Raw genomic sequence first — 12,614 nt, forward strand, 5'->3', positions numbered from 1 at the left:
AAACTATGTCCAACTTCCATTTTCCATGACACATATGAGGATGGCAAGTCTTCCACCAATTAAGAAATATCCTGATACAATTGGAGTTTGGAAGTATGTATCTAGGCCTTACCCTATTTAGATTTAGACCTTCAAATAAATTAATTTATACTTAATTAGACCCTATTTAATTTATTGAATGTAATTTAAGATTTGATCTGATTTTTTTTTTGGGTAAATGTAATTTTCATTAACTGAAGAATAGTAGTACAACACAGTGTTTATCAGTTGGTTTCTCCCGTTACAGACCACGGGATACGCCATAGTCTGTATAAGGCACATGTGCTAACTGAACAAGCTAAATTAATGCTAAGAATCTTCTGCTTAACATCGTTAACAATCAAGAAAGCCAAAGTAGTCGATGTTCTTTCTTCATGCTCGAATCGCCTCAGGTTCCTCTCCCTCCAAATATGATAAACACAAGAAGCAAGCAGTGCTCTATAAGCAAGGTTGACAATATGCTTGCCCCTCCATTTCCGTGCTGCCCAATCAATGTCATTTGCCCAATCTCGGTTAGGCCATGGAAATCGGACCAATCTGCGAATCTCGGAAAGACACCGTCTACTATATCGGCATTGGAAAAAGAGGTGAGTATGAGTCTCCATCGTCCCATCACACAAGACACAATCACCGAGATGAGAGAGCCATGGCTTGTCCGTCGTTGGGAGTTTGCCGAGAATTGCCATCCATAAAATGAAAAGGTGACGAGGGATTTTACAGGAGCCCGAAAGTAGTGAAGCCCAGTCTACTTTCGTCCCTGGTGGATCAAATAATCTGGTAAGTGCCTTGGTCGAAGGTTGACCGCCGTCCAATCTCCAAATAATACGGTCTGCTCCTCCATGGATTGGAGGTAGTAAATGAGTAATATCCAAGCACTCGAAATCCGTGATAGGAGGCCATCGCCAATTGCCTCCACAAATGACCGAGCTAAGCTTGGTCGACAAGTGAAGTCCCAGTAGGTCCGGAGCGCGTGGGAATCTGTCAATAAGTGGCCCAAGAGGGTGCCATGGATCCTGCCAAATATAGAAACTCGTCCCATCCCCAATGCGGTAATCCACCATTGGACGGAGGAAACTTCGCAGACGTAGCAATTTCCTCCAACCCCACGAACCCCTATCATCCCGTATTATCCAAACAGAGGTTTTTTGTAACCGACCAGCGTACAACCAGTCCACCCAAATTGATGTCCTCTCGCATCTAATCACATCACAAAGTTTCTTGCTCATTAATGCCCGATTTAATGTTGCAACATCACTGATTCCTTGGCCTCCCTCCACAACAGGCCGACACACGTCTTTCCATGCCACCTTTGCATATCCACTATTCCCCGTTCCTTTCCATAGAAAAGCTCGTACTCTTTTCTCAATTTCTTTAATGATTTTCTTAGGCAAAATGAATGCAGAAGCCCAATAAACACTAAGTGAAGTGAGTACAGATTTAATAATTTGTACTCTACCTGCATATGAAAGTTGAAGCCCCTCCCAACCAGCTATACGTTGATCAATTTTTATCAATAACGGTTGACAATTAGAAGCAGACAATCTAGAAGATATGAGTGGAAGGCCAAGGTACCTCATCGGCAATTGGCCTTCCTGGAACCCGAGTAAAGTCAGCATATCTTCCCTCATCCCCTGTGCTGACCGTGAAATAATAAGATGACTCTTTTGGACGTTCAACTTCAGCCCCGACCATCCTGCAAACCGATCTAGTCCTGTTTTGAAAACTCCAATAGAAGCGATGTTAGCCCTGCTGAATAATAGTATATCGTCAGCGAACCCAAGTTGGAACACCCGTGCAGCCTCACATTTCCAATGAAACGTAAAAAGCTCGTCTTGATCAATCAACTGGAGAAACCCCAAGTGTAACACCTCCATAACCAGGACGAATAAATACGGCGAAAGAGGATCCCCCTGTCGAAGCCCTCTCGCTCCCGTGAAGAATCCATGGGGTTTTCCATTGAGCCCGACTGAGAAAGATGCTGTAGTGACACACTCCTCAATCCACCTGATAAATATGTTAGGGAACCCAAATAACTGTAAAACAGCAGACAGAAAGTCCCACTCAACCGTATCATACGCCTTTCTAATATCCACTTTCAGTGCACATCTGGGAGGGAGGCGTGTCTGGTTGTATCCCGAAAAAAGTTCCTGAGCTAGCATGATATTATCACCGATACTTCTGCCAGGCACAAACGCCGCTTGGCAGGGGCTAATAAGTTTGTCCAAAACCACACTCAATCGTTGGACAATAAGTTTGGCAATAATCTTATAAAGCACATTACAACAAGAAATGGGTCGAAAATCACTAACGGCCATTGGGGAGTGTACCTTCGGTATAAGCGCCAGTAAAGTGGTATTGATTTGTTTCAATAGCCTTCCAGTAGTAAAGAAATCCAACACTGCTCTCGTCACCTCCCGTCCTACAATCGGCCATGCAGCTTTAAAGAACCCTGATGAGTAACCATCAGGCCCAGGCGCTTTATCCTCAGCAATATCAAATAGTGCCTGTTTAACATCAGAAGGGGTGAAAGGCAATAAGATAGAATTGACCTCTTCATCTGTCAGCAAATGTCGTGCCCACGGTCTAAGGAACCTAATATCCACCATGTCCCGACGTCTCTCTCCTCCTAGCAGGTTATGGTAGAAGGAGACAAATTCATTAATCACCGCCTCTTGCTCCCTGTGGGTAACTCCATGTTCATCGTTAATTTGCAAGATTCTCCTCGCTGTCCTTCGTTGCGCAATCTTGCGGAAGAACACTCTGGAACATTGGTCACCCCCCTTCATCCACTCCATTTTAGCTCTCTGACGAAGCATGATTTCCTCGAGCTTCGCCGCTTTTGCCAAGACCATTCGACAGCAGTGCTCCAGGAGTAGGAACAAATCCTCCTGTCTGTTCGAGCTAACTAGGATTTGTGCTGCTTCAAGAAAACCCTTAGCCAACTGCACATTGTGCGATAAATCTCCCTTATTCCTTCTCTGTTCTCGAAAAACTGGTTTTAATGCTTTGAGTTTTCGAGTCACCGCGTACATCGGTACTCCAACTATCTCATGCTGCCATATACTCTGCACACTGGAAATGAATTTTGGTGAGCGGGTAAGATAATTGTCAAACCGGAACATACCTCCCAACTGTTGTTGTCTGTCTCCATACAGGACCATCGGTGAGTGATCCGAGGTACGTGGTGTAAGGCTCGAGTAAGATGAAGCGGCGAAGCGAGCGTTCCATGTGTCATTAATAAGTATCCTATCCAGCCGTTTCCATAGATTCCGGGGGCCTGCACTGCAATTGTGCCATGTGTACCATTCCCCCTGCATGGGTAAAGGAAGCAATCCTGCGTTCTGGATGCAATTATTAAATTCCTCCATTGCTAGCCTTATGTCTCCAGAAGCTCCGCAGACCTCACTAAGATCCCGAACAGCATTGAAGTCACCCCCAACTAACCACGGGGTATCCACACATTGGATGGATAATGTAGTGATATAGTCCCAGAGTTCTCGTCTGTCCGCTAACTCATTGGCCCCATAAATGATGGTAACGTGAACTGATTCCCTTGTCCTCGCGTTTCTTCTCTCCACGTCGAGCGGGAGGCGCATGCGTGTCCAATGTTGGTGGCTCGCTCTCTTCGAACTGCATAAAGGAAGAAGTCCGAGGTGTTTCGGGTTGTAGAACATTTGACTCTTTAGTAACGTTCTCCTCCCTCCTAGGTACCCGCGGCCCCGCTGCTTTGGGTACATAGATAGTCACCGGTGGTTTGGTGGGTTTAGCCGGTTTTATCAACGAACAATCTTTGATAGAGTGTCCCAAGCTCATGCAACTCTTGCACTTCGGTGGAACCCATTCATATTCGACATCAACTTTGCATGGAGTTTCCCCTCGTCCCTCGTTTGGGGTCATGATAATGATATGCTTTGGTAATGTCGAGGTGATATCTAGCATGACGCATACACGAGCGAAGTCCAGTCTCGTGCATGCTCTCGTTATGGCATCCGGATACAACGGTTTTCCGACTCCGCTCGCTACTGTACTCAATCCTTCCGTGGTCCACAACTCTACTGGAAGGTGTCTAAGTTTGATCCACACGGGGACTTGTGTATGTTTCAGCTTTCGCATTGCCATTCCTGGTTCCCATTTCTGAAGGACAATCGGTTGCCCCTGAAAAAACCACGGTCCGCCTTCAATTACTTCTTCCATATCTATGACTGATTTGAACTGAAAGAAGAAGAAACCATTTGCCGTAGCAGTGACGTCACGCAACGCCGGCCATATTGACGTGGCAAATTCTTTCAGATGGTGAAAATAAGGTTTTTTTCCGAGAAAATATCCAACTGCCGTAGACTTCCATCGCTTCGATCCTTCCCGAATAATTTCCAAAGAAGGACGAACAATCACCTCGCCATTTTGCACAGTGGGCGCCACATACGCTAAAGTTTTTCTTGAAGAATTATTGAAAACTTGCGCAATTTTATCTTCAGATGACGCTTGTTCGGGACTTGCATACAATGGGATATTCCCAACGTACAATCCCGTTTGGACGTGATCACCAATTTTCCTTGCCGCGTCGGGAGAAGGCTGTTTTTTTTCCCAAAAAAAGCTTATGTCAGCAGCCTGTTTCTCCCTCGTTTCATCTACTATTTCATCGCTTTTGTTTCCGAAAAAGCCTTCGCACAGCTGCCCCAGAGTTTCGTCAGTTTTTCCAAGCGCCGGTGAACCAGTTTCAGCATTAGCGCCGTTTGCCCTCTCAGTCGTCGCGGGTGGAGTTCCAAACGTCGTAGCCACCCCTCGCGTTTCAGTCTCTGTTTGTGTTGTCTGATTTCCGCCATTGCCATACCTCTCTTCCCATCGTGATTTTAGCGCTTCCAAAGCCTCCATTGAGACATCATCGCCATCATCCACAACTCTATACGCAAGGCTAAGAAACTGAGTCATATTAAACTCGCGAGCTCTTCGTCCGCCATTAATGGAGCTTGAAGAATCTCCAAGGAGCAACAATGGCGGTGCTCTGAAAACTCCACTTTTCGTGGTCAAGTCGCCTCGTTTTTCGTTCAGGTTAGTTGCTTCTGTACCTCCAACGCGGCGGCCACCCAGAAGAACTGCTGCTGCCGGCGGATTAGAAGAAGGCATTTTTTCAATTTCAGACCCAAGAAGCTGCTGTTCACCATAAAACACACCTCCTAAGCCTACGACAGTCTCCTCTCCAACCTCCCCGCCGTCCCCATCACCGGCCGGAGTATCTTCGGCTTCCTCCTCCTCACCGGTGGTCATGTGTTTGGAGCTTTCACTAACTGTAGTTCCTTTTCTCCTCCTCATTCGCCTTGTACGAGAAATCACTTTTGCGGCGGAATAGCACCTAATACTCTGTGTGCTTCTGGTTCCAGTAGTCATCCAGATGGCTCTTCGGTTCGATCCTTGCTTCGTGATGTCGCTGGGAGGGTTCTTGCTGCTGTTTGGCATCAGTTCTTCTTCTTTTTTTTTTTTTTTTCTCTCCCAATTTTTCCGTTGATGTGTGAGTGTGGCTATGGTTACAGTTACAACACGTCTACAGCTAAGATCTGAGAATGAGAAAGAGAGCTCAAGAAACTATGGATCTGGAAAACGATTTGATCTGATTTAGTGGTCAGGTTCGGCAGACTCGTACCTTTTTTTTTCTGACACATATTTTATGTAAATCATAATAATCAAATTAAATTTCTTTCTTTTTGTTTTTTATTTTCACCCATAATTTATCGATAAGTTCAGAATTATTTAGACTAATTCACAAATTTACTGCTTTTTTTTAAATAATTTTTTTCAAATAACATATCATTTATTATATCGTTTACAAAATAATCTTATGAAAATATTAAATCTACATATGTTTTAAAATTCAATTTTATCACTTCAACTCTTCAAGCAAACATTGTTGCCTATCAAGATATTGAAAAACATATCTAGCATGGTCATATACTTATATAACTAATTATTTAATTATTTATTGTTAATGTATAATTACGCTAAATAATGATATGATGTCTTAAGTTTATTAGATTGGTTCACTTAAAGATAAATTAACGATAAATAATAATCCAATTGAATTAGAAACAAAAATAAACATATATTTTGGATTCAAATTGGATACATAGATCATGGATATTGATGGGTAGAGAACCAATCCAAACGCAATTTATATTTTTTTAATAATTCTAGGCCTGAATCTAATAATATTTATTGAGTTTGGATTTGAATCTTAGAATTAAGTCATAAGTTTGAGTAAAATTTTATCCTACCCTTTGATACTCCTGAATGTATGGTTTGATTGTCTATATTCTTACCGACTTGCTTTCATTACATTGACATTACGCATCTGCGGTCGTTGACTAATTACAAAGTGATAAGATATGACTGTGAATGAAATAAAAAAACACTACAACTGTTTGTCTCTATTTCTTTTTCTTTTCATTTTTTTTTTTAAATAAAGAATGAACAGAGACAATTTCCGAATTGCTTTAAGGACTTAACGTCGTAACTTGACCCTCACAGGAAGAAAGTATCACCGTTAAATCCCTTATTCATCCATAGTTTTCAATTGTCCATCCCAGCCTGTGGGTTCAGATGTTAACAACTTAACACTATGTTTGGCACTTGATTTTTAATGAAAATTTAGGCCCTAAATGACAATATGTTATCTCTTTCTTTTAATAGTCTCTTTTTGTTCCTTTTCTTTGGGAATATCCACAAGACAAACAATGTACAAGGAAAAAGTGTTATCACATGATCAAGTTATGAGAACACGTGGTGTTAGGTAGATGATCCATACCCCTATCACATGCCATCACCCAATAACACTCATAAATGCGATTTTCTTACTTCAATTTGGCGCTTTTCCGCAAAATTACTTCCATGCGTACAGTTGAGGTTTGAATTTTATTACATAATTGATTTTTAACAACTACAATTGTGATAGAAATAAACCACAAGACTCACACCATGTCTACTTTATCTGAGACCCCATAATTATAAAATATTTTCAAAATATGAATGATTGGATTGTCAACAATATATAAAAATTAATTTAATATTGTGGATTGATTGATGTAACTAAATATATCAATTATATTATAAATTGTCACGAGTATGGGTAGCAGCACAAGTTCACAGCTCTCTCTTCTCTGTTCTGCTTGAAGAAGCCCAACAAGGAAAACGCGCATTCTCGTATTTTATGTTCCACGCTTTGTACTTGAACACCTTTGTAAAGTTGCTTCTTTCACGTTTTTAGTGTTAATAGTTGGTTAGAAATTATTAGCTATTTTGTTAGCAGCAGTTAATTAGTCTCTGTATTTAAATCACAAACCATCGTTTTCTTCTGTAATTTTTCTTCAGCCAAAACAATTCTACTTCCACAAATTATGAGTTCTTGTTGCTCTTCCATGGCTAAACTCCTTGTATTTGCATATGTATATATATAATTTAAAGTTAAAATTATAGTATCATAGGATTTTCTTTAAAAAAAATTGATCTGTTCGATATCAGACCAAATCAAATTGAACTAGTCGGTTCAATATTTAATATGTCATTTCGACGTACTGAATTTTGAACTAATAAAAAAAAATCCCTATGTCGAACTTGAATTTCCGATCGGACATAGATTGATGTTCCAACTTCGGTTTCATCGATGAATTAATCAAATTATGAAAGGTTGCCCATAAAGATGCCATGCTATAATTTTGTAACTAAGATATGCATTTATTGTCATGGGACTGTTGGTGTTGGATTCATAGAAGCGGCAATATACATTTTAGGTCTGCCGTACATTGCATTCTACTATAATAGCAATATCTAACTTCCTTCTTTCTAGCATCCCAATTTCGAATCACAATAATATACGTATATGTATATTTAGTAGTAAATCTTTGTATTTTTTTATCTCGTTTACATATATTTATTAATTTAAATTTTTGATGTAGTAAATTAATTTTTAATGTTATATATATCGAATAATATAATGAATTGTGACTATTAGAAAAATTCATTAATTACAAATATGTTTTGTATTTAATATTCATATTATAAAATATTTTTCAAGTGGAACGTTTATATACATATTGTGTAAAATATACAAAATTTGTAATAAAAAAGGAGAATATCGACCACTATAAAAAGTTGATTATTTCAAATATTATAAATTATTGTCGATTAAAAATTATTATAAATTAATATTATTTATTACAATAAAACAAAATCAATGTGAAGCATTGTGTTTGGTGTTGTTTTTGGCTTGTCTTCAAAATAGGCCAAAATACACATAATGTTTGTCTGCTTTTTATTACACTTTTATTTGTGTGAAATTTTGTTTTGGCTTTGTATATGTAATATATATACACACGAATATATATAGAAATATAATATAAAAAAAATAATTTGATAATGAACATATAATTTTTATATATAAATATATAAAAGAAATATGATTTGATAATGAACAGTGATTTTTGTATCTTAAAACACAATATAAAAAATACAACATTTATTTTAAATTATCTCTAAAACACAAATTCGAACATACAAACACATACTTATTTAGTTTTATTTTTCTCCATCTATCTTTACAAAAGACAACAAAACGCACTATGTAACACTTTTGATCATGTTTGATCAATATTTTTTATGATTTTACTTATAACCAAAATGCTTACAATAATTTTCAAATATGATAAATATCTTGATTTTACTTGTAAAAATAATAATTAATAATTATTGTGCAATCGTAAAAATTATTATTGACTACAAGTTTTTGCTTTCAACTATGATAATAAATGATAGGGAAAATTTTGTAAGGTGTTGTTTCACTGAGACAAGGTTAAGATAAGATAATGGAGAAACTGTAAGAAAAAGACACATATCTTGTCATTAAAGATAATACTTAATTACCCAACTAACCCATTGCACACGTGGCAATCGACCCCCAAACTCTTCTGAAAGTTCACAGGTTTTTCCATCCAAATAGGAACTCTCTACACGCGTAGCAAGAATCTGTCATTCTGCAGCTTAGATATTGTACATATACTATACTACAAAATACATATTTTATTTAAATAAAATAAAATTCCAGTTAGTAAAGGTCAAATAATTTAATTTTGCCACGTGGCGAAAAGATTGGAATAATTTAAAAATAGTGGAAATAAAAGTATAAGTATGGAGCATATGTCTGTAAATGTAGTAAGTTGAACCCACAAGCCTTTTATGCTTCTGAGCCAAAGTGGTGAAGAAGGAAAAAGGAATAGGGCCTCTCTCTCTCTCTCTCTTTCATATATGGTTTGCTTCTGTTTTCTGGTGGACCAGAAGAGCGTGGTGCGGCGGAGCAAGCCGGTGGCGGGGATGTGCTCGCGGTGCCGCCATGGAGCCACGGTGGCGGATATGAGAACGCTGACCAGGTTTTGCTACATCCCATTTTATTGCAAGTCGTGGAAGGCCATCATGTGTAGTTTTTGTGGGACTATTCTAAAATCTTACAGGTGATTTATTCATCAGTGTATGTGAACTCATCGGCCGCCGCTCAGCTCTCTCTCTCTCTCTCTCTCTCTCTCTCTCTCTCTCTCCATGTTTTGTAATACTATGAGAGGATTTTGATTCATTCTGTATTATAACCTGCATGAATTAATTAATCAAGTTTTGTGGATAATTCTCTCTCCACTCTCTCACTCTCTCTACCCACAGGAGCTTGATTTTTGGACAATAAATGTTGTCATGAGTTTGAAAATCCACTACTGCAGAGATGTTCCTTGATCAGATCGACCATTTTGGTAAGATACTGGGAAGGGGAAGTGCTGAGAAACTCTAACTCATACTCAATTTGATCGAACTTGAACCAATTATACAATAAATTTTGAATATTTTAAGGTAACCTCAAAGTTCAGATGCTTAATAATTAACAAAAAGTATCAAATTTATGGATTTTTCCCATAAGATGATCGATCATCGTCACCACTTATACAAACCGCGCATACCCCAAAGCTGCAATTTAACTTTTATCATTATGTCCGACTTTCGTCTTAGTTCAACCAGTCGATCTCACAGTGAGACAGGCTTGTACCATTACGCTCACTCACGAGCAGAAAATAGAATTCATGACTAATTTTGGAGTCAGTAAATGGAGTTCAAATTTCTATTATCAGGAGAATTAAGAGTATATATTAATTCATAATCAGATGAAGATCAATGATCGGGACAAACCCTTCGTTTGGTTTCGTCATAAGTTCAGAATCGGCCAGAAATTACGTTATCAGAGACAATTTCTCAATCTTTCTTTTTCTTGCGTACTTGCTACAATGACAATTTCTCAATCTTTTTCCCCAATGACAATTTCTCAATCTTTCGTTTTCTTTTGTGGGCTCATTTTTCTTTGTGAACTTTTATCATTTCACGACTTTCTCATTAATTCTTGTTCGAGAAACGACTTTTGGCTTGAGTTTGGCTGTAACTTCTACTCATATGGACAGAAAACGTGGTTTGGACAATCTTTCCACTCGCTTGCTGCGTCAAAATGTATGTCGACATCATAGCATGTTATGACATGAGAATTTTTCAACATGCATATTATTTATATTTTGAATGTATGCAAGTTTAAGACAACCACATTAATTACAAGGAGAATTTAGTATAAGGCCTTAATAATTCAGCCCATCCTTCTATAAAAATTAAAATATGTGCAGAATATTCCTATTTTTTCTGTAAAAAAGAAAAAGTCAAAAAAACGCCTTAATATTTTGAAACAGAATTTTCTAACACTTCCGTCTTGCTATGTTTTTCACTCGCGCAATCTGTTATGATTGATTTTTATTTTTGCATGTATATTATTTTTTTTGTCCTCATTTTTTAATTATAAAAACTCAAATATTCAGATAACACTTAATCTTGTTTTATGTGGAGGGGCAAGTGCCCGAATATTTATCCTTTATAATTAATTAGCAAATGAGGACAATCAAATGTGCCAAATATGATACATGAGAGCACATGGTGCGTGTATTGCGTGGAAAATGCAGCGTTTGAAGAATGTTCAGGCAGCGGATGAGGTGGAGGCAATTGCGGCACGCACATCCGCTGAAATAGCTGTCAGGTTTGAGGACTCTCTGGTTCATATTGAAGCTGCATGATTGTCTTAATTATGTCATTCGTAGCATTAACTCGAGAAGCTTTAAAATGACACCTATGGGGACTGTCTTCTTCGCTATTTCGGCGCTCTGCTAATCTCTGGCTCATAACCTTGCTCCAAATACTTAGTTTGATTGTGATTTGTGAGGGAGCTGTTCCTTCTATCTGTATTGTGGAGCATTTGGCGTTATCAAAATCTAATAGAAGATCTTCTTCTTCAAAAAATAATAATTGAAAACAAAGAGGGCAAAATCAATAATATATAAGTCTGAAAAAAAAAAATCAGTCACACCAAGAATACAACAAGACAAGAGATTTAGATGCTTTTTTTCTTTTTAAATGTTGAGATTCTTCTTCTCCTTTTTTTCTTTTCTTTAATTTAAAGTATTTTTAATTTAGAATTTTATAGGTGCAATTTAAATATTGATGCGAGCAAAAAGTTGTTCGTTTGTACAGGTTCAATTTAAGGTCTCTGGGCGTAACTTTTCACAAGTCATGGAAATGAGATTTGTAAAAAATACATCAGCACTTCGACGCTAAAGTCAATAAATAGTGATGAAATAAGAATTAAATTGCAGAAAGCGTAATTTAGAACAATAATTAGATGATGGAAGGCGGCCATGATGAGGGCGAGCGCCTAGGATGTACCGAGTGAGTGTTGGACATGAGATGGGCATTGCGGGCGCATGCGTTGTGCTGTAATGCCGAGGCGGAGCGAGGATGCTCCTTACCATTGAGCAATGCGTCGGCAGGTTCCGAGATAGTGTGCGAGACGCTAAGGCACGAGCGCCGAGAGCCTCAGCGAGCATACGGATTGTCGCGATACTCTGATATGTGCGAAGGCTGGTCGAAGGTTAGGCGTAACTTTAGACGCAGCATAGACGAAAAATATATGAGAATTACATTCCGCTGCGAAGAGTACGCCTGTGACACAGGGGGAAGTCCCCCTTTATAGTACTCGCATCTTGCTGGCTGAGGGATTCTAGTACCCCGTGGACTCGAAAAAACAGCTGCAAAGAGATAGACTCCTAACTACCAGAAGTTATCTTCTAATTTGAGTTATTAACTGTTGAGATTTATTCTGATAAAATCTTTTTTGGGGTAAGCTTTCCAAATTCCTAGGAGGTGGTGAAGGTAGTCAACTATCTTCCCTAAAATTTTTCGACATTAGAGGAGCCACCACTCCTCCGAATTGTCTGACTAGAACACAACCAGGCGTGAGTGGAATGTTTCGGCATTTAGGTGGTTTCCGCGCCAACGTTCCCTGCGTTTTCTTGATCCTTTCTCACTTAATGGGTTCAGTTTGTGGGTTTGGTACTTGGGTCTCATTTACATGCCCATTAATCCATCTTGGGCTCTTCCCGTGATAGATTTTTTCTTGGGCCGAACATATTTTGAGACATTACATATAATTCTTTTAAAAAATAATTAATTATTTGTAGAAGAAA

The 12,614-nt window shown here is 38.6% G+C and overlaps 1 protein-coding gene across 1 annotated transcript; it reads left to right on the plus strand.

Annotated features, from left to right (window-relative positions):
- Window positions 9,245–9,697, plus strand: LOC105174756. Its single transcript, XM_011096945.2, has one exon. The coding sequence runs from the start codon at window positions 9,259–9,261 to the stop codon at window positions 9,532–9,534; it is 276 nt and encodes a 91-aa protein (XP_011095247.1). The 5' UTR covers window positions 9,245–9,258; the 3' UTR covers window positions 9,535–9,697.

Source organism: Sesamum indicum, linkage group LG12 (assembly GCF_000512975.1).
Source record: "Sesamum indicum cultivar Zhongzhi No. 13 linkage group LG12, S_indicum_v1.0, whole genome shotgun sequence".
NCBI lineage: Eukaryota > Viridiplantae > Streptophyta > Magnoliopsida > Lamiales > Pedaliaceae > Sesamum > Sesamum indicum.

Bases quoted from the DNA above. Each gene is read 5' to 3' on its own strand.
- LOC105174756 (XM_011096945.2), top strand. From the start codon at position 9,259: ATGCTTCTGAGCCAAAGTGGTGAAGAAGGAAAAAGGAATAGGGCCTCT.